At 42.4% G+C, this 23,897-nt stretch overlaps 1 protein-coding gene across 5 annotated transcripts in view; it reads right to left on the reverse strand.

Moving 5' to 3' along the window:
• The window catches only part of LIFR (LIF receptor subunit alpha), a 267,586-nt gene that overhangs the window by 4,920 nt on the left and 238,769 nt on the right, over positions 1-23,897 (reverse strand). For all 5 annotated transcript variants that reach the window (XM_030193051.1, XM_030193054.1, XM_030193052.1 and 2 more), the window contains 2 exons: positions 22,994-23,155; positions 8,760-8,853 (listed from right to left, as the gene is read on the reverse strand). In XM_030193051.1, the coding sequence (XP_030048911.1) occupies positions 8,760-8,853; positions 22,994-23,155 (256 nt within the window). The remainder of the gene's footprint in view (positions 1-8,759; positions 8,854-22,993; positions 23,156-23,897) is intronic.

Here is a 23,897-nt window from a genome sequence, read left to right on the forward strand (position 1 = left end):
CACACAGCTCAGCTAAAGGGCCGAGGGACTCAAGAGTCTCCCGGTGCAGCAGACTTTTCCAAGAGTCTCCCAGAGGTGGAGACCTTACAATGTTGAAAGACAGTCTATATGGACATCCATTGCCACAATATACAAATTAAGAAAATAGTTCAAAGCTTGACCTTTAATTCTGGTCTGTCTCAATCTCTAAACAGCCTACTTATTAAGCTGCACTATCTGTTCAAAATGGGAATTAATGCAAGATACAAAAAAAAAAAAAAAAGAAAAAGCTAACAAAGTAAATACAGTTAACGTGTGTTCATGTCTATATTAAACAGTTAATGCAGAATTTAATTAAAATGAGGGAAACGATGTGGGGCGAGCAGTTATGCTTAAACATTAATGACAACTATAATACTGGCGGATACCACAGAAAACCTTGGAAATGAGTGACATCATCAGAAGGAGCCCTCACGGGGAAAAAAGCTTCTTCAGCTTTGGTACTCCATAGAAGTTATAATTCTGCTGTGATGTGCACCACTTCCCTCACTGTGTACGTGTGTTTGTGTATATGGGTGTGTTTTAAGAAAGATAATCTGGAAATTACAAAAATGGGCCTGGCAGGAGGGGAGATGAATTCTAAACCTCAAACAGATTCTTCAGAATAGACTGACCAAGGATCCCTTTCCAAACAATAGCTCTTATGTATTTTAGGTGTCACCTATATGTGGGTACAGCAGGTTGTTTGGTGGGTTTTGGAGGGCTCAAACCTTCCACCACTAGTGTAACGGTTAGAACGGATTATGGGCCTGGGTCTCCTTCTGCATAGTGCACTGCACTGACTACTAGGCTACTCCAGATTTGAACATATAACTCCATTTTTGAAACAAAACAACTTTATTGGTTAACTGTGAAATACCGAGTGCAGCATAAAGTTTTGAGTATAATTTATCAAGTAATATATGGTTAAATGCCTTGGTATTTTGGCCAAGTTTTTACTCTGTCTACACATCAGGAAGGCCTTTAAGATCAGATTTCGCAAAATGTCTGAGTTTGCAATTGGTATCTTCAGTACATTATGTCTTTACTCGTGTTTCTGCTTTTTCTATAGTGGGAACATTAATGTGGAATGCCTTGCCAGGTCAGCTTCGCTTAACTACTTGTTTCCAGCAAGTTAAGAAATTATTTTTAAAAAACAGCTTGTTGTTCAAGCATACTATTAATATAGGGGTCCTTTTACTAAGGTGTGCTGAAAAGTGTCCTGCGCTAGTGTAGGCACGTGTTTTGGATGCACACAGATCCATTTTTCAGCACACCTGTAAAAAATGCCTTTTTTGAGGGGCTGAAAATGGATGTGCGGCAACGTTTCACGCGTTAACCAGGCAGTAATGGTCAACTTGTGTTGAAATGCCGATTACCGCATGCACGCCGGAAAATAAAATTATTTTCCAGCGCGTATAGTGGATGCGTGAAAAAATGAAATTACCGCCCTGGCCATGCGGTAGCCAGGTGGTAATTCCAAACTGACATGTGTTGGGTGCGCGTAGGCGCCTACGTGGCTTAGTAAAAGGGTCACATAGTGCAATTTTGGAAGTTATGACAGCAGTAATTTATGTTTTGCATTATGTTAGTAGTATTTTATGTTATATTTCTGTTATTTGATAATGTTTTGTTTTACATTGGTATGTATGTTTTTATGGAAACAGTCTAGTTTATAGGTGGGTTAGAAGTGTTTATGTTTCAACAATTTTTTATTAATGACATCACAGAAAGCACACATACATAATATTTTGCATCAACCGTCATAGAAAGAAGATGAGCTTCAGCAACATCATAATGAAACATATTGTCATCAATCTTTTTACTTTTTTCTCTCCTCCCTTCCTTCCCACTTTCAGATATTCAACATTTACCCTGATGACATATTAACCGAAACAAACTTATTCCACCTTTTAAAGGTGCAAATATCCAAAAACTTGACATAACTCCTCACACCCATGTGTCACATTCCATCAGCAAACTTTTAACATTTTTATCCCCTTCCACGCCCCTATCCTTCCCTCCTCCCTCCCTGTCCCCCCACCCTCCCCCCTTCTTTCCATATACCTCGTACTTCCTCTTTGCCTACCTGGACTTAGTTTCTGATAGTCCAGGTAGGCCTATCTCCTCCCTCCCCCCACCCCTTTGTGCCAACCACTGCCAGGGTGAAGAACAATGTTCATCTTAAAGCCTTCTACTCCTATTCACAGCAGGTTAAGAAGCAAGCTTCACCCTCTTGGACTTAGCCCCTGTATGTAAGAACTCCATACCAAGAGAAAATGTTTTTTCCGCTTCGGGTTCCCTTTCGCCTCCCTAGCTTCCCATGCAGCTAGCTCGTGTACCTGGTTCCTCCATTTCCAGTACGCAGGCGGCTCCGGTGATATCCACTTCTGTAGGATATTTTTACGTGCCACTAAGCATACCTTGCGGCACCACATCCGCAGTCCTGCTGCCTGCGCCCTAAAGGCTGATGGAGTATCTAGCACAAAATGATCCCAAATCCCACCTACCGGAGCCAGCGTTGTTTTGGACAGAAACTGCTGCACCTGGCCCCAAAAGGCTCACACACCTGGACAACCTCAAAAAGCATGATACAACGTGTGGGGCGTGTGTTCACATTTGGTACATTTCGCCTCCCAGGTACTGTTTATATGCCCCCATTGCTGTCCTGACATGTTGAAACAAATAAATAAATAATAGGACTGGTTATCTGAGGCTGTCATGTACTGCTTCTTTTACATCTCTGGGGAGGTGGGAGGGGTCAGTGACCACTGGGGGAGTAAAGGGGGGGGGGGGTCATTCCTTTATTCCTCCAGTGGTCATCTGGTCATTTAGGGTACTTTTTGTGGCTTAGTCATTGTTAAAACAGGTCTAGATCAAAACGTCTTAGTTTTAGTCCTGGATGTTTTCATTTTGTTCCATTACGGCTAAAAAATGTCCAGGTCTTAGAAACACCCAAATTCCGCCCTTAATATGCCCCCTAACATGCCCGCTTCAGATCTGGACGCACTGCAGACGAACTGCTTAGGAAAAGGTCTGGAAAATGGGTTTTGAAAATACTGAGTTGGACGTTTTGGTGATAAAAACATCCAAATGCGGCTTTATGCCACTTTTTAGACATTTTTCTCTTTCAAAAAAAGAGGAGACCCATAGTAATCTATGGACCTTTATAAGTCTAAGTGCTTTGAAAATGAGCCCCACAGTCTCCTTGCCAATTAGCCAGTGCTTGTTTGGCAATGGCAATCCCTGATTTATTGGGATTAAAAAAAAAAAAAGAAGGTGGGTGAACCTTTGAGGGGCTTTAGTTTATTCCAAACAGAAGGCCAAGGCTCCCCTAAAATTCATGTGGCTTAGGGAAAAATGTTGGAAAAACTGAATGGTTAAAACAGAAATCCAATAATATCTTAGGAAGGAACTTTGGATGCATGTACAAGACAAGCCAGTTTTCGGAAAATTTCATATAGGGTAGATCAATCACTAAGACCTGAGCTCACTACCCTAGAATAGTAGGACCATGCACAGTAGATTTTTTAAATAAATAAATAAGCCTACAAGCTGAAATGACTGCTGACAAAAATAAGACCATTCAGGTCATATTTTTCAGCTCAAAGAAAACTTAAAATCAAATGGCTTAGAATAATGTTGAGATCCCAAGACACTGCAGGTGGCTTGATGGAAGTTTCAATAGAAGCAAATCCAACATAAAATGAACATCTAAAGGCTGTAAGGAGATGGATTTGCCCTCAGTATGATGAAGATATGTGCCACTGGCACTAAGGTGAACCAAAACTAATAAATAAAATGGGAATAAAATTTAAAAAACAACACACACTAACCCCAATAATATGTCTATACCAGATGTTCTCAATCCAGTACTCAGGACCCACCACAATGAATATGCATGAGAGAAATTTGTATGCACTACCTCCATTGTAAGCAGATGTATCTCATGATTATTCATTGTAGATATCCTGAAAAATTGATTGGACTGGTTTGAGAACCCCTGGTCTATACTGAAAGAGTATAATTTACATATTTCTCACAGGGGTAGTAAAAGTAAACAAATATAAATGTATAAAAACATTTTGGTGAATCGTGTGCTCAGTAAACAAATGCCTATACTCAGCAATAAACACAGGCAACTTGTAATACCATCACTTCACCACTTGCTCAACCAACAAAGTCAGTAATAATATCTAAGAGACTGCATATGACGTTAATAACATCACTGTGATGTCACAGATGCGTAGAGTTTTTAAACAGACTGTGGCGTCCTTTGTCAGTTGCTACTTGTGTGAGCCTTATAATGAAATCCACCACGGTTGGTGACCACTTAATGAAGAAATGATGAATCACGATCAATTTGTATAGGATTGTGAAACTTGTTTTGAGTTAGGTTGCTCCTTTTTTGTTGAAAATCTTAGTTATTATGCTTGCTTTTTCTTTCTTAGAGATTTGTTTTAGCTTCCTCCTGAAGAAGCCATTATGGTGAAACACAGCTCTTTTAAAAGGGAGGTCTGACAAATTCAAATTTATCACTATTTGGACACAATATTTTCATGGACTGGCAAAGTATCCTAAACCAGTGAATTCTTGCCCTTCAGTGAATCGGAGATAAGTACATCTTTATACTAATACAATACAATATCTTCATATGCAGTCACTTGGATATCACAAGTTGCTTGTGTTTATTGCCGAATATAGGCATTTGTTTACTGAGCACACATTTCAGCAAAAAATGTTTATGCATTTATATTTGTTTACATTTACTAGCCCTATTATATTCTTTCACTAAAGTAAACCCTAATGGAGTTGGTTTTTAAGCCTGACTCTGGAAGATGTAGAAGGGACTCTAGCCAATTTTTATGTGGGGCAGGAAAAGAGAGGTGGAGGAGTGGCCTAGTGGTTAGGGTGGTGGACTTTGGTCCTGAGGAACTGAGTTCGATTCCCAGCACAGGCAGCTCCTTGTGACTCTGGACAAGTCACTTAACCCTCCATTGCCTGCCGCATTGAGCCTGCCATGAGTGGGAAAGCGCGGGGTACAAATGTAACAAAAATAAAATAAAAATATAGGTCCCTTCAGTCATAACAAATTGCAAGGCTCCTCCTCCACTTCAAACTATGACTACCTCAGAGACACTCTTAAAAGCCAGGAGAATCTGTTTACTGAGCACACATTTCACCAAAAAATTTTTTATACATTTATATTTGTTTACATTTACTACCCTTAATTATATTCTTTCACTAAGGTGGACCCTAATGGAGTTGGTTTTCAAGCCTGAAAGATGCAGAAGGGATTCCAGCAAATTTTTATGTATGGCAGCAAAAGAGATACAGGTCCCTTCAGTCATAACAAATTGCAAATCTCCTCCAAATTATGACCGTCTCAGAGATGCTCCTAAAAGATGGGAGGACTTGTGATATACTGCCAGGCAGATTAAGGACACCTATGGTAACTCTCTCAACATTCAGGCTGCAAGGATATGATGTTCGGATACAACAGTTTCCTGTGCTTGCATGAATAATGTTGAATAATTCCCCAGTCTGATTGGCTTCATTATAAACAGTTGCCGAAGAAGGGGAATCCAACCCTGTCTTGACCAAAAGGGGTCTATGAGAATCGCAATCCCCCAATCTTGTCTGATTTAACGAGTGTTTCCTAAAACATAATCTAAGGATATGCACAGAGAAGATTCAACCATTCCCCCCAATCCCCTCCCTGGAACAGAACTGAGGAACTTTTCTGATCCATAGAGATGTCAAAGGCTCTACTATGGGTATTCCTCACTTGCCTTTTATTTCCAATTCCAGGGACCTAACTTATGGTTACAGTACTTGAACCAGCTTGACTGCCAGGATATAGTCCTTCTCGGACATATAAGTGAGTCTGAGGATCATCCATACAGAGATGGCCCAGTTCCACATTCTGGCAGTCTTCCAACACAGGAGGTAGGAATCTATTCTTCCCTATTTGTTGATGTAATACATGGCTACCAGGTTGTCCATCTGGACTAGGATAACGTTATTGGCTAACCAATGTCTGAAAGCTTTTAGAATATTCCAGATTGTCATTACCTCAAGCAAAACTATTTGGTGTAGTTTTTCCTAACAAGATCCCAACACTTTGTATCAGTCGTTGGGATTATTTTACCCTATATGTCCCACTTTACAGTTATCTACCTGAAATTTCATCTGCCAATTAGACACCCAGTTTCAGTCACCCATGATGCTTCTACAAATCCTCACAATTTTCTGCTATTTTAATCCACAAAAGAGGTTGGCAAGCAATTTTATAATGGAGTGCCACAAATTTGCTCCTTAGATGCAGCACACTGAGTGCTATTTCTGTAAAAGCATCTAGCCTAAGTCAGCAGCTACAGACATTTAGACATGCCCACTTAACCCCTGCTATTCACATGGTGTAAGTGGACACACATAAATCTGACACTTTAGCACATAACAGTATTCTCACCAACTGGGAGATAATCATACATATGGTACTCAGTACTCACTGCTGAACTGCTGTCTGCATCTTAGTATTGGTGTTATTTAAAGTTGCTAAGGGAGTAGAGGCAGGCTATTTAAAAGTCCTTTAAGTTTAATAGGTATATTTTATGTTATATTTGTTTCTCACTGAACTGCAAAGGTCCCAGAATGAATCTACTACAAAAGACTACTCATTTGCCAATGAAAATCTCCAGTCAAGCCCTGAGGTGAAAAAAAGGTTCCTTCTTATTTATGTAACTGGCTTAGAGGTTCTTTTACTAAGGTGCGCTAACGGATTTAGCTAACTATGGGGGTCTTTTACTAAAGCTTAGCTCAAATTATCTGAAGCAGGGCCCATAGGAATAAAATGGTCCCTGCTGCAGATAACTCGAGCCAAGCTTTAGTAAAAGACCCACTAATTCATTAATGCACCTTAGTAAAAGAACCCCTTAAAATCTTATAAATTAAAGGAGTCTGGGGGAGGGGGGAGGAAATAAAACACTAAACAGAAAGCTTTTAAAACTAGCCTTGTGCTTACCTTTTTATGAACCCTAAATAGAAAGCTTAATAACCTAATGCTTAACTTTTATGTTTACATCAACAGAATTTATCAGTTTAAATCACAACCTCCCCAAGCTTTACGACACAATTTACCAGCAGGTAGATATTAACATGTACCGATTCCTTACTAGCAATGTCATATCCTGCCTCAGAACTTTTTCTGTCAATGAGGCAGCCTTCCTGTAATACCATACGCTCTTCTGTTTTGGACACTCTTGGTCCTTCCCTTTCCCATCTCATAAGGCAACCCAAACTCCAGCCTTGGCTGACCTGTATAATTCACTCCCTAGGTTCCTGTGCCCATTCTGTAGGATACCTCTGGCTAAAATCCCATGCCCACACTGATTTTGTTGACATCCTTCCAGACTTCTATAGTACTTGCCAAACCAAACTACTTTGCTTATCTGACAAGCTGTCTTGCCTCCCCCCCCCCCCAAGCATCTCTCCCCCCTCCTCATAGCACCTCCACCAACACCTCCCACCCCTTTTCACTTTCTGCTCAGACTACTGCCAATTCTTCCACAACAAGGTTAATCTTGAGCTGTCCACCAGGTCACCTCCATCTCTTCTTCCCCCACTTTATTCCTGCACTTTCCTTCTGACCTCTGCTATCTTTTCTTCCCTTTTTAAGATCACATAGGAGGAAACTGCTTATCTTCTCTCCTCTTCCAAACTCACTATTGGTTCCCCTGTTCCCTGTAGCCCAGTTACTAAGTTGTCCCATCTTCCATTTGTCATATCCCCAAGTCAATTACATTCCACTGCAACAGTTCCTGCTGCCTTTAAAATATGCTGTGATTACACCACTACTCAAAACACAACTGTTGGACCCTATATGCTCTGTGTCTATCATTCCATCTCTCTCTACTCTCTTTTGCAACCAAGCTACACAAATGTGCTGTTCCCCTCTAGTGTCTTTACTATCTTTCATCTCAAGCCATCCTTGATCCACTCCAGTCTGGGTTTGGTTTTCTACATTCTCCAGAAACAGCCTCCAAAGACCTGTTTCTTGAGCAATCTACTGTTTCTGACACTGTTGATACTCTCTCCTCAACTGAATTCTGGGACTTTGTTTTGTCTTGGATTTCTTCTTATCACTCCCATTTCACATTTAGTATATGTTCTAGTCAATCCTCTTCCACTGCTATCAGTTGGTGTACCCCAGAGCTATGTGTTAGGTTTTGCATCAGTTTTCAAAGGAAACATACGAGCATGTCCCCCCTTTGAAAACTGCCCAAGGAAAAATACCTGCTTTTCTATTTCTACATTTTTCCATATAAAACAATGTATGTAATTTTGAAAATGCTAAACTATAGATGTTGTTGCCCATCTTAACTAAACGCATACTTGGGAACTCTTCTGTACAATGTGCAAACAAAGCCAAGCAAAGTTTTACCTGCACTGTATATGGGCAATATTCAAAATATTTACCAGACCAATAGCTATTGAAAATTGCCCTCTGTATGTATAGCATCACAGGTTTAGTTTGTGAATACTGTATGGCTCCTTAAAGTTATTATTTTCCCAAAATGATTAATTACATTAAGCTCTAATCCAGAAAGCAAAACACTCTCTCCATGATTAGCTATGTTTCTAATGTAACAGTTCTAAAAATTCTTAAGCTTATCAATACAGAATGATACTACAGATAAAAATCAACACTTTTAAAGAAGTCTTGGTAGAAAACATTTTACCATTCTCTCTTTCGATAGCAAACGGTACTGGTCACCACCGCAAACAATGTTGCCACAACTATTGGGATGAGAATGGCGAGGATTAACCCTATAGCTAAGGGAGAGAAAAAAAAAGGAAAAAAAAAAAACAGGTTACAAATACTACAAAATGAAAACATATTTACTTCTATTTCAGTTGCAATATAGCACAGTCAGAGGACCTGCAATCAGTAGGATGGTGTAGCAAAAGTGACAAAGCAGCAAAGAATATAATGCCACAGACAGCAAGGGTCATCTAATCCACCCATTTTCAGTTTCACTGACAGTGTACCCATTCTACTACTCACATTACAACTGTGCTACGGTGAGATCCCACACCACTAAATTTGAAAACTGCTTTCCCTTTAACCACCTCCAGTAAGAGGCTGTTACCAGGGGCGTATCTGCGTGGGGCCTCAGGGGCCTGGGCCCCCGCAGATTTTGCCCTGGACCCCCCTACCACCATCAACCCTCCCCCGCTGCCGTTGCTTACTTTTGCTGGCGGGGGACCCCAACCCCCGCCAGCCGAGGTCTGCTTCCACCTGCCGCTGCCTTAAAAACTTCTTCTTCAGCCGGCGGGGGACCCCAAACCCCCGCCAGCCGCCCTGAGGTGTTTAAAATTCATCTTCGGCCTCCGTGGCCGTGCTGCTGTTGATAGGCGCTGTTGAAATCCACTTCGGAGTCTGACGTCGTTGTACGTGCTGCGACGTCAGACTCCGAAGTGGATTTCAACAGCGCCTATCAACAGCAGCACGGCCACGGAGGCCGAAGATGAATTTTAAACACCTCGGGGCGGCTGGCAGGGGTTTGGGGTCCCCCGCCGGCTGAAGAAGAAGTTTTTAAGGCAGCGGCAGGTGGAAGCAGACCTCGGTTGGCGGGGGTTGGGGTCCCCCGCCAGCAAAAGTAAGCAACAGCAGCGGGGGAGGGTTGGCGGCGGGAGGGGGGTGGAGAGAGTCATTGGTGGCGGTGGGGGCTCTGACAATGGCGGGGGGGGGGGGGGCGGGGGGGGGGGGGGGGGGGGGGGGTGCTAAAATGTGCCCCCTCCCTCTGGCTCTGGCCCCCCCTACTGCCGGAGTCCAGATACGCCCCTGGCTGTTACATACATCTACTGTCCTCTATGTGGGGAAAAATAATTCCTAATGTTACTTTCCATCATTTGTACTGTACTATCTTAGGAAAAGAACCATAGAAATTCCCAGTTTAGTTCACAAAGCACCCCACCTTTTTTTTTTTTTCAAAACTTGTAATAATCTAAATACCTACCAATATGGTTGCTGTCCAGATATCCAGCCACCTAGATTCCTAGAGCAGCCTGTCAGACAGATCTGATTATGCGAGTGTGTATGTACTAGGACTAAAATTACTATAAGGGTAATGGGATTGGATATACCGCCTTACTGTACTTGCAGCCTGCCAGGTAGACCCCACTGCTAGTTAGTTCAATCATTGTGGCCCACTGGACAAATTCAGCCATATGGCAGCTTCCTCATTCACTAGCACTTCTCATGTTTCCTATTACCCATTTTGTCAAGCATTTTGGCAACACCAAAACTAATTGCTGTATCATTGGAATACAGCCCTTTTAAACATGATTCTCAACGTTGTGCTTCTGCTCTCTATTCTTTTTTTTTAAATTTTTTTACAACTAATAATCCTCTGTGTTTACTCCATACTCATTCTGATAATACTAAGAGGGTAATTCCATAAAGGGGTGCATATTTGGAGTATATTCTACAAGGAAAAGTAGGCACCTACTTTTCTTTAGTGAATACTAAAATAAGTAAAAAATGTGATCATTTAAACCAGCTGTAGAGCTGGTGTAAATCCTTGCTCCTAGACTGCTAAAGAAAGTGCCCTTATTATAGTGTTTTATCATAGATGTGCATAAATGTAAACTCTGTTCATGTGAACAAACACCAGCAAAGTACACGCATTCTCACAGAATAGCATGCAGCCAGAAAATAGTCATTTACATGCAAGAGTCAACATAAGTGCATATATGATTTGAATACCTGCATTTATGTGCATTCTTCCCATCTAAATCTTGGCAATTTATATATAAATTACCCCATAAGTGTCAGGGAAGCCAGCTATAAAGTTTTAGATATTTTGGGCTCAAGTAACCTAAGCATTAGAGATCAATACTGAACATGACTGGCTACAGTTTAGAAAATAGTTCAAAGCTTATTTCTTCACTCAAGCATATTGCACTTACAGTGGTGGAAATAAGTATTTGATCCCTTGCTGATTTTGTAAGTTTGCCCACTGACAAAGACATGAGCAGCCCATAATTGAAGGGTAGGTTATTAGTAACAGTGAGAGATAGCACATCACAAATTAAATCCGGAAAATCACATTGTGGAAAGTATATGAATTTATTTGCATTCTGCAGAGGGAAATAAGTATTTAATCCCTCTGGCAAACAAGACCTAATACTTGGTGGCAAAACCCTTGTTGGCAAGCACAGTGGTCAGACGTCTTCTGTAGTTGATGATGAGGTTTGCACACATGTCAGGAGGAATTTTGGTCCACTCCTCTTTGCAGATCATCTCTAAATCATTAAGAGTTCTGGGCTGTCGCTTGGCAACTCGCAGCTTCAGCTCCCTCCATAAGTTTTCAATGGGATTAAGGTCTGGTGACTGGCTAGGCCACTCCATGACCCTAATGTGCTTCTTCCTGAGCCACTCCTTCTTGCCTTCGCTGTATGTTTGGGTCATTGTCGTGCTGGAAGACCCAGCCACGACCCATTTTTAAGGCCCTGGCGGAGGGAAGGAGGTTGTCACTCAGAATTGTACGGTACATGGCCCCATCCATTCTCCCATTGATGCGGTGAAATAGTCCTGTGCCCTTAGCAGAGAAACACCCCCAAAACATAACATTTCCACCTCCATGCTTGACAGTGGGGACGGTGTTCTTTGGGTCATAGGCAGCATTTTTCTTCCTCCAAACACGGCGAGTTGAGTTCATGCCAAAGAGCTCAATTTTTGTCTCATCTGACCACAGCACCTTCTCCCAATCACTCTCGGCATCATCCAGGTGTTCACTGGCAAACTTCAGACGGGCCGTCACATGTGCCTTCCGGAGCAGGGGGACCTTGCGGGCACTGCAGGATTGCAATCCGTTATGTCGTAATGTGTTACCAATGGTTTTCGTGGTGACAGTGGTCCCAGCTGCCTTGAGATCATTGACAAGTTCCCCCCTTGTAGTTGTAGGCTGATTTCTAACCTTCCTCATGATCAAGGATACCCCACGAGGTGAGATTTGCGTGGAGCCCCAGATCTTTGTCGATTGACAGTCATTTTGTACTTCTTCCATTTTCTTACTATGGCACCAACAGTTGTCTCCTTCTCGCCCAGCGTCTTACTGATGGTTTTGTAGCCCATTCCAGCCTTGTGCAGGTGTATGATCTTGTCCCTGACATCCTTAGACAGCTCCTTGCTCTTGGCCATTTTGTAGAGGTTAGAGTCTGACTGATTCACTGAGTCTGTGGACAGGTGTCTTTCATACAGGTGACCATTGCCGACAGCTGTCTGTCATGCAGGTAACGAGTTGATTTGGAGCATCTACCTGGTCTGTAGGGGCCAGATCTCTTACTGGTTGGTGGGGGATCAAATACTTATTTCCCTCTGCAGAATGCAAATAAATTCATATACTTTCCACAATGTGATTTTCCGGATTTAATTTGTGATGTGCTATCTCTCACTGTTACCAATAACCTACCCTTCAATTATGGGCTGCTCATGTCTTTGTCAGTGGGCAAACTTACAAAATCAGCAAGGGATCAAATACTTATTTCCACCACTGTATGCACAGCAGTTTATTTATTCACTGTTTTGCTTATTGGTCTACTTTAGAAATAATATAACAGACTCAATGTTTTTATTATGTCTTGTTTGTTTGGATTTTATGTTTATTTTATTTTGTACACCGTCTAGAGTTGTAAGATAGCACAGTTAATAAATATTTTAAATAAATAAAGTTACCTTTTCAATATGTGCTATTCTAATTTAGCATTTCCATAAAAAAAGAAACTTATAAATATCACACAGACATCCCAGTCATTAGAGACAACTAAGGACAAGACATTTTTATTATGGTTCAAAATTTTTATTGCTGACAAGTCCAGAACAGAAAATATCAAACATTATGAAGAGACAAAGCATCAAATAGCAAAACAGACACCCTCTATGTTCTATATGGAACTCCTTAGATTTGCTAAAGATCAACGACAGCAAATACTGTACAGTATAATAGATCAAACTATAAGTTAACCACAATCAACATAACATGTAGAAACCCTCCCAACTAACCTCCCATCTATAAGGACAAACATTTTGACGAAGGACATACCTCCCATGAATTAATGGACTAGTGTAATTACACTGAGATAGTTCCACCATAGAGAGAGCGAGGGATTCTTATAGCCTTCCCTCTGTCAAAGAAATCAGAGGTTACCTAACTGCAACTATCGAAGCCCACCCCTCCAGAAGAAAGAAAAGAAAAAAACACTCCAGGAGACCCCTCAAGATCTGGGATCAACTCCTCAAGATGTTCTACAAAGTATTTAAGATAAAAGTACGAGCTATGGGGGAAAGCAAAAAAAAAATTTTAAGTTCCCAGATTGATAAAAGATGTGTCTTATGTCTGAAAGACGAGACTATTCCTTGCTGCTCCCATAACATGTGCTGATGTAATAGATTCCACCAATCCCAAAAGGACGGTGCAGCAGAGATGGTCCACACCTTGAGAACTGACCTCTTCCCAAGAAGTGCCGCCCTACGAAGAAATCCCCAATGGCCTTCTCTCTGAAAATGGAATGCCTCATATTGATCCAATAGAAATCCTGCTTCCGAAAGAAGAATAGCAGAGTTCAACACTCTCTCCAAATAACGGACAAGCTGAGACCAAAAATTGTGTATCACAGAACAGTCTCAAAATGCATGAAAAAATGAATTCTGTTGAGATGACCGTTTCAAGCAAAGAGGAGTGTCAATGCCACCCATGTGAAACAATTGAGTCTGGGGAATATATGCTCAATACTGCACTTTGAACTGACATTCACGTAAAATCAGCCACTGCCGTTAAATGGGGTGTCTGAGTGACCAAGGACACCAAATCCAATGACTCCGGCAACCTGTGTAAATCGTCCACCCATCTACCCCTTATGCAGGGAAGCTACCTAGAGATGGTCTTGAACCTCCAAGGTAAAAAGGGAGCGTATTCGATCACCATGAACTGCAACAAAGCTGTCCTGTCCAAAGATTGGACATAATGACATATGCAGGAAAGCTACCTAGACATGGTCTCGAATCTCCAAAATAAAAAGGGAGCGTATTCGATCACCATGAACTGCAACAAAGCTGTCCTGTCCAAAGATTGGACATAATGACATAGTTGTTGATAGGCAAAACTGTCCTCCAATTGAGTTGATATACCTTCCCCCAGCGCTCTCAATGGTACTAAAGAACTGTCATGATTAAGTACATGTTCTAGTCGGGAAATACCTAAGGCTGCCCATCTCTGTAAAGTATTATTCTCTTGACTTGGGCAAAAGTGGGCATTGCCTTGGATAGGTAAGAGCGGGGAGGTGTGCAGACAGACATCCCAGAATTTTGAAAGGGTCTTCCAAAGGTTTCGTAAGGGATTCAATAAGATACCATTCTGTGCGAGAGATGGCAAATCTTTAGTAGGTACCTGTAAAAGAAAATTGAAATGTCAAGGGTGAAAGAATTCCCTTTCCTCTCCAAGCAGGGTGCAGTACTCTTGGACCAAAAGCCAGACTCCCAAATGCCTAGAAAAACAGGCCAAATTGTACTTATACAGATCGAGTAAGCCCACCCCCCCCCCCCTCCAAGGGCCCATCAAACAGACCAATGGCAACTCAGGTTTCTTCCCTCCCCAACAAAAACGAGACAGACTTTGAGAAAGAGTATGAAGATCTTTCTCTCAAAGCTTAAGTGGAAGCAATTGGTATCATATATAGTCATTTTCGGAATTCCACCATTTTAAATACATGAATTTGCCCATAAGGTCCCAAAGGCAGCGCTTGCCAGCTATTCAATATACCCAAAGTTGTATCCAATAAGCATGCGACATTAAGATCATATAGCTCCGGAGGTCGCATAGAAAGATGAATCCAAGATAGCAAAATGAATGTGTCGCCCACCACAAAGGAAACAAGCCCTCCCAATCTCTGTGAACGTTTTCCGAGGATGCAAGTGCCAAAGATTTTTGAAGATTAAGACAAAACCCAGAATAATCCCTGTATTCATGAAATAACTCAAGCAAAGCCTCTAGCGAGCACTATGGCTCAATTAAGTGCACTAAGATCGCCTGCAAAGGCCTAAATTTTAAAAGTTTGAGTTTTAAACTTTATCCCTTGTATCTCTGGGTGAACTAAAATGTACCAAATAAGTGAATGTAAAGCCAGGACAAAAAGGAGAGGGGAAAGGGGGGCAATCCTGGCAAGTGCCCCTTTGAATCAAACAGAGCAGAGAAGATCCCGCTAACCCATATAATTGCCAATGGATTTGAATAAAGGACCCGCACAGTGACAAAAGAGAACCCTGTAATACCATAAGTCTGGAGTACCTTGAACAAGAAAGACCAGTAGACCCAGTCAAAGGCCTTCTCCGCGTCAAACCTAAGAAGAAGAGAAGGGATTTTATGACCATTAGCTAACTCCAAGGATGGCAAAATCTTGCGTAGATTTTTGATGGCCACTTGCCCTGCACAAATCCTACTTGGGAATCCTCCACCAAACCCAGAAGAATCTTGGCCACCCAATTTGCCAACATTCTGGCAAACAACTTGGCTTCAAAGTTTATCAGAGAGATGGGTCTGTATGAGGCGGGAGAACAAGGGTCCTTATCTGGTTTTAAAAGTACAATTATCTGTGCTATGTGAAGTGATTCTGGCATGGACCTGTGCTGCATCAATTGTGTAAACATCTGTAATAAAGAGGGCCCGATATATTCCTGCAACATCTTGTAAAACTGGAATCTGAAGCCATCTGGTCCCGGTGCCTTATTATGTACATAATCACCCAGAGCCAAGGCCAACTCGTCCTCTGTGAAAGGTGCACTCAACATTTCTTTCTGAGATAGGGTTATCTTTGGTAGTTCTACATTATTTAAATAGAGTGAGCCATGTAACATGGCTGCATTTGGTGCCTCATATAATTTTTCATAAAAAGTTTTAAATATAGCATTGAGTGGAGGAGTGGCCTAGTGGTTAGAGTGGTGGACTTTGGTCCTGGGGAACTGGGTTCAATTCCCACTGCAGGCACAGGCAGCTCCTTGTGACTCTGGGCAAGTCACTTAACCCTCCATTGCCCCAGGTACAAATAAGTACCTGTATATAATATGTAAGCTGCATTGAGCCTGCCATGAGTGGGAAAGCGCGGGGTATAAATGTAACAAACAAACAAAAAAAAAAAGGAATGTCAAGTCAAATGCAAAGCGCTGATAAGGAAAGCAAAGGGGGCTTTGAAAAAAAAGATTGCTTTGGAGGAAAAACACACAGTAAAAAAAATTTTAGGTACATAAAATGCAAGAAGCCAGCAAAAGAATTGGTTGGACCGCTAGATGACTGAGGGCTAAAAGGGGCGATCAGGGAAGACAAAGCCATAGTGGAGAGATTAAATGAATTATTTGCTTCGGTCTTCACCAGGGAAGATTTGGGACAGATACTGGTGCCAGAAATGGTATTCGAAGCTGAGTCGGAGAAACTGAACGGAATCTCTATATGTAATGGGGCAATTTGACAAATTGAAGAGTAGCAAATCTCCTGGACCAGATGGTATTCATCCCAGAGTACTGATAGAATTGAAAAATGAACTGGTAGAACTATTGTTAGTAATATGTAATTTATCTTTAAAATCGAGCGTGGTACTGGAAGATTGGAGGGTAGCCCATGTAACGCCGATATTTAAAAAAGGTTCCAGAGGGGATCCAGGAAATTATAGACCGGTGAGCCTGACATCGGTGCTGGGCAAAATGGTAGAGCATTATAAAGAACAAAATTACAGAGCATATTGAAAAGCATGGATTAATGAGACAAAGCCAACATGGATTTTGTATAAATCGTATCCCCCCCCCCCCCAAAAAAAAAAAAAAAATCGACCATTATTACTTTAGAAAACAGGATATCTTAAAGGAGCACTAGCAATGCAAACACCAGTTAGAAACATTAGCATAGTGACCATAGGGTAAGATTAACTCCCTGCCTGGGAATCAGCTGTCAGTGCGCCGATCCCTGCCACTTCGGAGCAAGTGGCAGGGAGCAGCGCATCAAAAAACTACAAGCGTGGCACCACAGAACCCCCCCCCCCTCGGCACATCACCCAATCCCCCCCCGGTGCATCAAACCCCCATTGCCACCCGCAGACGCCAGTAGTAACGCTGTCCAGCCGCTACTGCTTCTCCTGTTGAGCAGCAGCGGCTGCTACAAAAAGAAAAGAAGCGATAAATGTTTTTAAACCCAGTACAAATCATTCCAAAATGCCCGAGTCTTACAACGCAGTCTCTGCAGCCGCGCCTCCTCTCGCCTCCATGTCACTGCCCCTGGAGTAAGACCCCAGAGGAATGCAGTGACGTGACAGGCAAGAGGAGGAGCAGCTGCAGAGACTGCGTTGTAAGACTCGGGCATTTGCGAATGATTTGGGCTGGGTTTAAAAACATTTATCGCTTCTTTTCTTTTTGCAGCGGCCGCTGCTGCTCAACAGGGGAAGCAGCAGCGGCCAGACACCGTTACCACTGGCAGCTGCGGGTGGCAAGGGGGTTTGATGCGCGGGGGGGGGGGGGGGGGGGGGTGCTGGACATGGGGGGGGGGGGAAGGGTCGCTGGACATAGGTAGCTGCAGGGGGGCAGGGGGAGAGGAGGGTCGCTGGACATGGATGGCTGGAGGTGGGGAGTGGGTCCTGTGACCAGAGAGGTGGGGGTGGGTAGGGGGGCCCTGCGAGAGGGGGGGTGGGGCTCACACTCACTCACTCTCACATACACTCTCTCTGACACACTCCCTATGACACTCTATCTCTCTGTCACACACACACACACACACACAGTCTCACACACACAGACACTCTCTCTCACACAAACACACACATACTCCATCTCACACACACACTCTCTCTCTCTCAAACATACACACTCCGAGGAAAACCTTGCTAGCACCCGTTTCATTTGTGTCAGAAACGGGCCTTTTTTACTAGTATATATATATAAAAGTGATGGACAAAACAGTTAAAGAACAGTTAACTGAGTCTAGGATTCATTCCATCATCCCGGCCCCATCCTAAGCAGGAGTCTTATATGGCATTACCAAAGGCAATAGGAGTCTCCCATCGCCACATATATCTACAGGCCTCCATGCAGTTCTAACCCTGCAGTACCAAAAGGTACCTGTCCACAAGTTTAGTGAGACGATGACAGACTAGCCACAAACTGTGAAGCTTCGGGTGCACAGTTGAAAATATGTGTGGCTCCATTATGAAAGATCCGCAGCTTTGCTGGATACGTCAGATTGAATCGAATACGGTGCTTTACTAAGTCTGTGCAGGTAGGAGCAAATGTTTTCCGTGCCACAGAGACATCCGCCAAATAATCCTGAATATAAAGAACAGTATGATCTACATAACTGAGCTGCTTTCCTCCATGCAGTGCACAGAGGATATGACCACCCTCGGTTGGGCCGAAGGATCTCGCCGCTGCCCCATCCAATGGCCCATTCAATTAGCAGAGGGCCATTATTACGCGATACGGAAAGTGTGTCTACCAGCCATGTTTCCAAAAATGTTCGTAAATCAGGTTCTGGGAGTGTCTCCAGGAGTCCCAAACAGAGATTATTTCTCCAAGAATGATTTTCTAGCTCATCGATCTTAGCTTCTAGGCTGCGGAGTTTAGAATCTATCTGAGGTTGGTGATCCTTTACAGCACTCAGAGAATCTTCTACATTGCTCACCTGCTGCTGTAGTGCCTGCACAGCTTTAGTGATGGTAGTAAAATTAGTTTCGCTAAAACCTAATTTATACAGGATGCATTGGAATTGGCGATCCATGAATAATTCCATGGCCGCACTCACCTCCGAGATGATTTCTGCTGCCCATGTGGAGCTTAGGGAGGGAGACGAAGGCGCGCCCTTTTCCACCATCTTTGGGCAAAAGCATGCTTTTCTCACAATTTGTTTTGCGATCTATATGCCATCTGACCCCCAAATTCTCACCAAAACGAAGTAGGGAAAAAAAGGACTACATAAGTACATAAGTAATGCCACACTGGGAAAAGACCAAGGGTCCATCAAGCCCAGCATCCTGTCCATGACAGCGGCCAATCCAGGTCAAGGGCACCTGGCAAGCTTCCCAAACGTACAAATATTCTATACATGTTATTCCCGGAATTGTGGATTTTTCTGAAGTCCATTTAGTAGTGGTTTATGGACTTGTCCTTTAGGAAACCATCTAACCCCTTTTTAAACTCTGCTAAGCTAACCGCCTTCACCACGTTCTCCGGCAACAAGTTCCAGAGTTTAATTATGCGCTGGGTGAAGAAACATTTTCTCTGATTTGTTTTAAATTTACTACACTGTAGTTTCATCGCATGCCCCCTAGTCCTAGTATTTTTGGAAAGCGTGAACAGACGCTTCACATCCACCTGTTCCACTCCACTCATTATTTTATATACCTTTATCATGTCTCCCCTCAGCCGTCTCTTCTCCAAGCTGAAAAGCCCTAGCCTCTTTAGTCTTTCTTCATAGGGAAGTCGTCCCATCCCCGCTATCATTTTAGTCGCCCTTCGCTGCACCTTTTCCAATTCTACTATATCTTTCTTGAGATGCGGCGACCAGAATTGTACACAATACTCAAGGTGCGGTCGCACCATGGAGCGATACAATGGCATTATAATATTCTCACACCTGTTTTCCATTCCTTTCCTAATAATACCCAACATTCTATTTGCTTTCTGAGCCGCAGCAGCACACTGAGCAGAAAGTTTCAGTGTATTATCGACGACGACACCCAGATCCCTTTCTTGGTCCGTAACTCCTAACGTGGAACCTTGCATGACGTAGCTATAATTCGGGTTCTTTTTTTCCCACATGCATCACCTTGCACTTGCTCACATTAAACATCATCTGCCATTTAGCCGCCCAGTCTCCCAGTCTCGTAAGGTCCTTCTGTAATTTTTCACAATCTTGTTGCGAGGTAACGACTTTGAATAACTTTGTGTCATCAGCAAATTTAATTACCTCGCTAGTCACTCCCATCTCTAAATCATTTATAAATATATTAAAAAGCAGCGGTCCTAGCACAGACCCCTGAGGAACCCCACTAACTACCCTTCGCCATTGTGAATACTGCCCATTTAACCCCACTCTCTGTTTCCTATCCTTCAACCAGTTTTTAATCCACTATACAAAGATGACTCAAGACCAAAGCAGTGTAACACCAGAGCGGAGAAACGGAGGCACATTAGAGCGGGGTAGGCTGGAGCTTCCAAACGTCCGTCTTCACTTCACCATTACCAAACTGGAAGTAAGGCCAAGATATTTTAAATGTAACAGCGGCCAAAATTATCAGAAAGTAACATTTGGTCTATGTCAGCAGCGCTTGGGCCTAACTGGGCACTTCTGGAATCCTACAAATTATGAAATACAGCCTTAACCAAATGATCAGTATACATTTAGATCCAAATCTAAATCACACACAACACAAAAATCCTACTATTTCCTCAGCTTTTTGGTTCTCTCTTGCCATCAAAGTTTCTTTCTATTTCATTTGACTTGTATCATGGATTTTGAATGTCATAAAATTTTAATTTTTTTTCTGGTCCATCAGGTTCTTCCTGCTCCTTTGGGCTTCTAGTTCAATCAAATCACTAAAACCAGCTGCAAATGGTGTGATGTTTTCAGCAGGATCTCAGACTACCATAATTCCATGATTGAATATTTCATCCATTGCCATGGAATTGACTGATCCCTATGAAATCTTCACAAAACTGACTAGCCCAAGTGGAACAGACATAGTAAACTGGGGTATGTTGAAGATGCAGTGGCGAGGCAGGGTAGCTGCAACAACAGCAGCTCTTCTTCTCCGTTCCCACATAATCTTCTTGTGCCATTGAAGGGTGCGCATTGGGCCACATCTTCATCCTCTCTTTTCTGGCATCCAAATGTTATACTATGTGCACATGTACAAAGTGTGACATTTGGACTCTGGTAAGATGAGAAGCACATGGTCTCATCTATTGTACTGCCACTGTCCTCCAAGTACCAAATAATGCTGGAAGGGTCAATGATGGTTTCAGGAACAGGGTCGTAATGGAGACAATGGAAGGGAGTGAAGAAAGATTCAGAGAATGCAGGGGTGGAAATGGTGTAAGGGAGTATCTGGGAAGCAAACTGAGTGAGGGGATTATGTGTGAGGAAACAAAGTGAATAAGATAATTCTGGTTTGAAGGACTTGGGAAGAAAGTGTCTAAAGAATGAGATGACTGGAGGAAGTACAGGCTACAAGTATTGGGGTCAGACAGAGTGTGGGCTGAAGGAGATGCAGAAAAAGTGATAGGATCCAAAGAAAAGTGGAAGGGTGGGTAGTGTGAGTGAGGTGGGACCTGAGAAGGGGGGGGGGGCGGAATCAGAGATACTGTGGCATGTGAGTTGGGATTTGAAGAGGCAGGCAGAAAAAGAGTGAGGAGATTATTCTCCTCACTCCAGAAGCACCATTTGTTCCTTCATACCTCCATAATCCTCCCCTCATTTCTCTTTCCCTTTCCTTCCACTCCCTGATTTTCCCTATCATCCCCCTCCTCTCCCATAAACCTCTATCTATTCTTCCACCCCCTCTCTTTCTGCCCATGCTGCTTGAAATCCCTTCTCTCTTTCCTTCCTCTACGATTCCCTCTCCCTTATTCACTGTCTCCCTCCTCCCTATTCAGCACTAATCAGTAGGATCCCTTTCTACCTGTAAAAAAAAAAAAAAAAGCGCTAAATAAAATGGGCATCCATATCTAAATCTATGGAATTGTACCATATAATCGGCCTGGAACTTTGACAAATATGCCGTACTAAACTAGGGTCAGCATCTATCAGCCTTCAACTGCAATTAGCTGAGCATTTTTCTCAGTTTTAACTCTTTTCCCTTACCTACCCACAACAAGCTTCTGGTAAATATAAGGGTCAGTGTAAAACTCAGTCACTGCACTTTCTCCTAACCAGTTGTCTCTGCCATAAGAACATAAGCATTGTATTACTGGGATAGACCGAAGGTCCATCAATCCCAATATCCTGTTTCCAACAGTGGCCAATCAAGGTCACAAGTACTTGGCAGGATCCCAGAACAGTAGAACAGATTTTCATTTCATTTTTCATTTAATTTTCATGTATTAAAACTTATATTTTGCACTTATCCAGAGCAGAGTGCAAAACATACATAATACAAACACATCCAAACAAAGACATACTATAAGTACATACAGCAATCAAAAAGCAATATACAAATCATGTCCACAGAAGCCAGAAATCAAATTCAGTCTGAAAACTGCTTCACAAAGTGCTACAAATAAGCAATGGCTTTTCTCAAGTCTATCTTAAAAATGAGTTATGGACTTTTCTTTCAGGAAATGATCCAAACTTTACTTAAACCCTACTAAGCTAACTGCTTTTCCACATTCTATGGCAACGAATTCCACAATTTAATGACATGTTGAGTGAAGAAATATTTTCTCTGGGTTGTTTTAAATTTACTGTTTAGTAGCTTCATTGCATGCCCCCTAGTCCTAGTATTCTTGGAACGAGCAAACAAGCAATTCACATTTACCTGTTCCACTCCACTCAGTATTTTATAGACCTCTGCAATATCTCCCCCCTCAGCTGTCTCTTCTCCAAACTGAAGAGCCCTAGCTACTTTAGCTTTTCCTCATAAGGAAGTTGACTCATCCCCTTTACCATTTTCGTCACCCTTCAATGCACCATTTCTTATTCCGCTATATCTTTTTTGAGATGCCATGACCAGAATTGCGCACAGTATTCGAAGTGCAGTCGCACTATAGAGTGATACAAAGGCAAAACATTCTCATTTTAGTTTTCCATTCCTTTCCTAATAATTCCTAACATTCTATTTGCTTTCTTAGACGCAAATAGAATATTAGGAATTATTAGGAAAGGAATGGAAAAACAAGGAAAAATTCAGTATATACCACAATCTAAAATACTCTACTTACAGTTATCATTTGTAAACACATACAGGGACTTCAAGGGGCTTTTTCCACCACCGGTATAGGCTTGCAATTCAACACGGTAACTTGTGCTGCCTTGAAGATCAACTATTGTAAGATCCTTTATAGAAGTGTTTGTAATATTCCTGACTTTCACGTTAGAATTTCCTGTTTGTAAAATGAAGAATGTAAAAAGTTAATACATAGTCATAAAAGCAGAAAACAATAATATTCAAGGTGGTTTAAGTGGGCAGGAGTCAGTGGGCCAGCCATTTGGAATCTGCAGAAGGGCATTATAGGGTGGAGTCAGGGAGGAGCCAGTAATTACGGAGGTGACAGAAATATTTATTGCTGGTGCCCGCATAACTAAGCGGGCAGATAGAACTGCATAAAATGCAGGCCTAACTATACCTGATTAGCTAAATGGGTGCCACCCTGAATATTGGTTGGAACCCGCATAACTTCTGAGTTGCTGATCCAATGTCCTCCGCCACCCCCAATCCTTCCACACTTATCAGTAACCCCCTTCCAAATCACCCCCTCTTCTTCCCCCCCCCCCCCCCCCCCCCCATCAAGCTTCTGATCCCTTCCCCCTAGGGATCACTCTCCATATTGGAAGCCCTTCTGAGAACCCAAAACCTCCCCATAACCCCTCTTCAACCCCCTTAAGATTTACCCAGGGGAGATTCCTGGTGTCTAGTGGGATAGGGATGGTCCCCTTTCTGCTCCTGCTCGGTTGTCTCTGGCGCCACCATTTCAGATAAATCTCCTATAAGGGGAAAACTATATTTCCTAGGAGTACAAATCTCGTATATTATATTAATCGCGTACTCCTATTAAGTATTTTCAATGAATTTATTCAATTTTTCATGTCACAAATATTAATACCCTATACCTTGCATTACAATCT

This window comes from Microcaecilia unicolor, chromosome 2 (assembly GCF_901765095.1).
Source record: "Microcaecilia unicolor chromosome 2, aMicUni1.1, whole genome shotgun sequence".
NCBI classification, from domain to species: Eukaryota; Metazoa; Chordata; class Amphibia; order Gymnophiona; family Siphonopidae; genus Microcaecilia; species Microcaecilia unicolor.